Raw genomic sequence first — 1,791 nt, 5'->3', positions numbered from 1 at the left:
TAAATTCAAGCCCTAGACCTGTGGGAAAGGGAGAGAACCAAGTCCTGAAAGTTGTCCTCTGATCTCACACACACGCGGGGGCTTGTGTACCTGCACCCCCCCCCCCCCCCCCCTCTCTCTCTCTCTCTCTCTCTCTCACACACACACACACACGCACACGCATATAAATTTTTTTAAATCTTTTAGTTCACCAGAGTCCTTCAGCTGTGTTGAAGACAAGCTCACTCGTGTTTTGTTTTTTTACAGTATAAACGTCATGAAACAGCTCATTGGTTCATCTAACTTATTTGTGATGCAAGTGGAGATGGATGTATATACAGCTCTTAAAAAGGTATTGATGTATGAACATAAGAATATTACTTCATAGGAACAAAAAGAATATTACTTCACATTGCTTCTGTGATGAAAAGCTGGAAATACTGCTTCTGGGTGCTCAATAAGGCAGAGGAACTATACATGCTGCTTGGCTTACACTGGCTTGTATCTGAGGAAATACATCATAAAGTGAATATACCTGACCTACCGAACACCACAGCTCAGCTTCACTCTCCTTGAATGTGCTCAAAATGCTTGTTTAGGCTACAGTAGCCACATCACCTAAGCCAGGACACTTACATCATTAAATGACATGTGACTTCTAGTTTGTTCAGTTGTGTCCTGAAGTGAAAGTAGGTGGCCCCTGGTACATCTCTCCTCTATCACAGTACTGATAATGCTAAGTCATTCCACCAACCCATCTCAAGCTGAGGACATGTGCCAAAACCTAAGTCTTTATTTAGATTTAGAGATTCATGACTATCTTGGTTACTATTTTATTGTTGTGAAGAAACACCATGACCAAGGCAACTTAGAAAAGAAAGCATTGAATTGAGGGCTTGTACATGGTTTCCGAGGGTTAGTCTGTTACCATCATGGCAGGGAACTTGATGGCAAGTAGGCATGGCACAGGAGCAGTAGCTGAGAGTTTATATCATTATCAGTAAGATGAAGGCAGAGCAAGAGATTGAGCNTCTCCTGGGCTTTTAAAACCTCAAATCTCACCCAAATGACACCCCCTCAAAAGGACACACCTCCTAATTCTTCCCNAACAGTTCCACCCACTGAGGACCAAGCATTCAGACACAGGAGCCTGCTGGGGCTGCTCTCTCTCAGACCACCACAGTGCTTGCTTTTGTGTTTTGTTTTGTTTTCTGGAGGCAGAGCCTCATTCTTCGTCCCACACCTACACTAACCCTCTGCCTCAGCATCCTGTGTGCTGTGATTACCCGAGTGAACTCCAAACCAGCCTTTTCATCCTTTTGATAGATTTAGGTCCAGTTTTGTTTCACAGTTGGAAAGACATCAGCTATTACTCTGTCTGTTGGTAAGGGTTGGCATCACTACTCATGTGTACTTGCGGCAGAGGCCACTGCTCTTGCCCCACTGTGTGTCATCCATAGTCTGTTGTCCCTGTGGGAAATGTGTGCACTTCATGCAGTTGTGAAACCTGCAGCGAGAACCTTCCATCGTAGCATTTTGTTGGTCAAGATGGGACAGAATTTGACAAGTTTCCTTCAAGGAAACAGCATTTGAGCTGTCAAAAAATTGTGTGTGTGTTTTGAAGGGCATTACACTTTTACCTGTGAGCTGTACTGGCAGTCATTCTGTCTGTCCTCGTAGCTGCTCTGATGTCCAAAGTGCTGTCCTTGGACAGTGGTCACTCTGCCAACACAGTACTAATAAACACTCCGTACACATCCTTTTGTAGCCTGCAAGGGAGACACTCCATGACACTTCAGTTGCCAATGAAGA

At 44.4% G+C, this 1,791-nt stretch overlaps 1 protein-coding gene across 1 annotated transcript in view; it reads left to right on the top strand.

Annotated features, from left to right (window-relative positions):
* The window catches only part of Gmcl1 (germ cell-less 1, spermatogenesis associated), a 41,836-nt gene that overhangs the window by 19,040 nt on the left and 21,005 nt on the right, over positions 1–1,791 (top strand). The window contains exon 7 of the mRNA XM_029478219.1: positions 247–331. Coding sequence (XP_029334079.1) covers positions 247–331 — 85 coding nt within the window. The remainder of the gene's footprint in view (positions 1–246; positions 332–1,791) is intronic.

This window comes from Mus caroli, chromosome 6, assembly GCF_900094665.2.
Source record: "Mus caroli chromosome 6, CAROLI_EIJ_v1.1, whole genome shotgun sequence".
Classification (NCBI taxonomy): domain Eukaryota; kingdom Metazoa; phylum Chordata; class Mammalia; order Rodentia; family Muridae; genus Mus; species Mus caroli.
The sequence above is the reverse complement of the archived record's forward strand: the minus strand, read 5'-3'. Positions and strand labels throughout refer to the sequence as shown.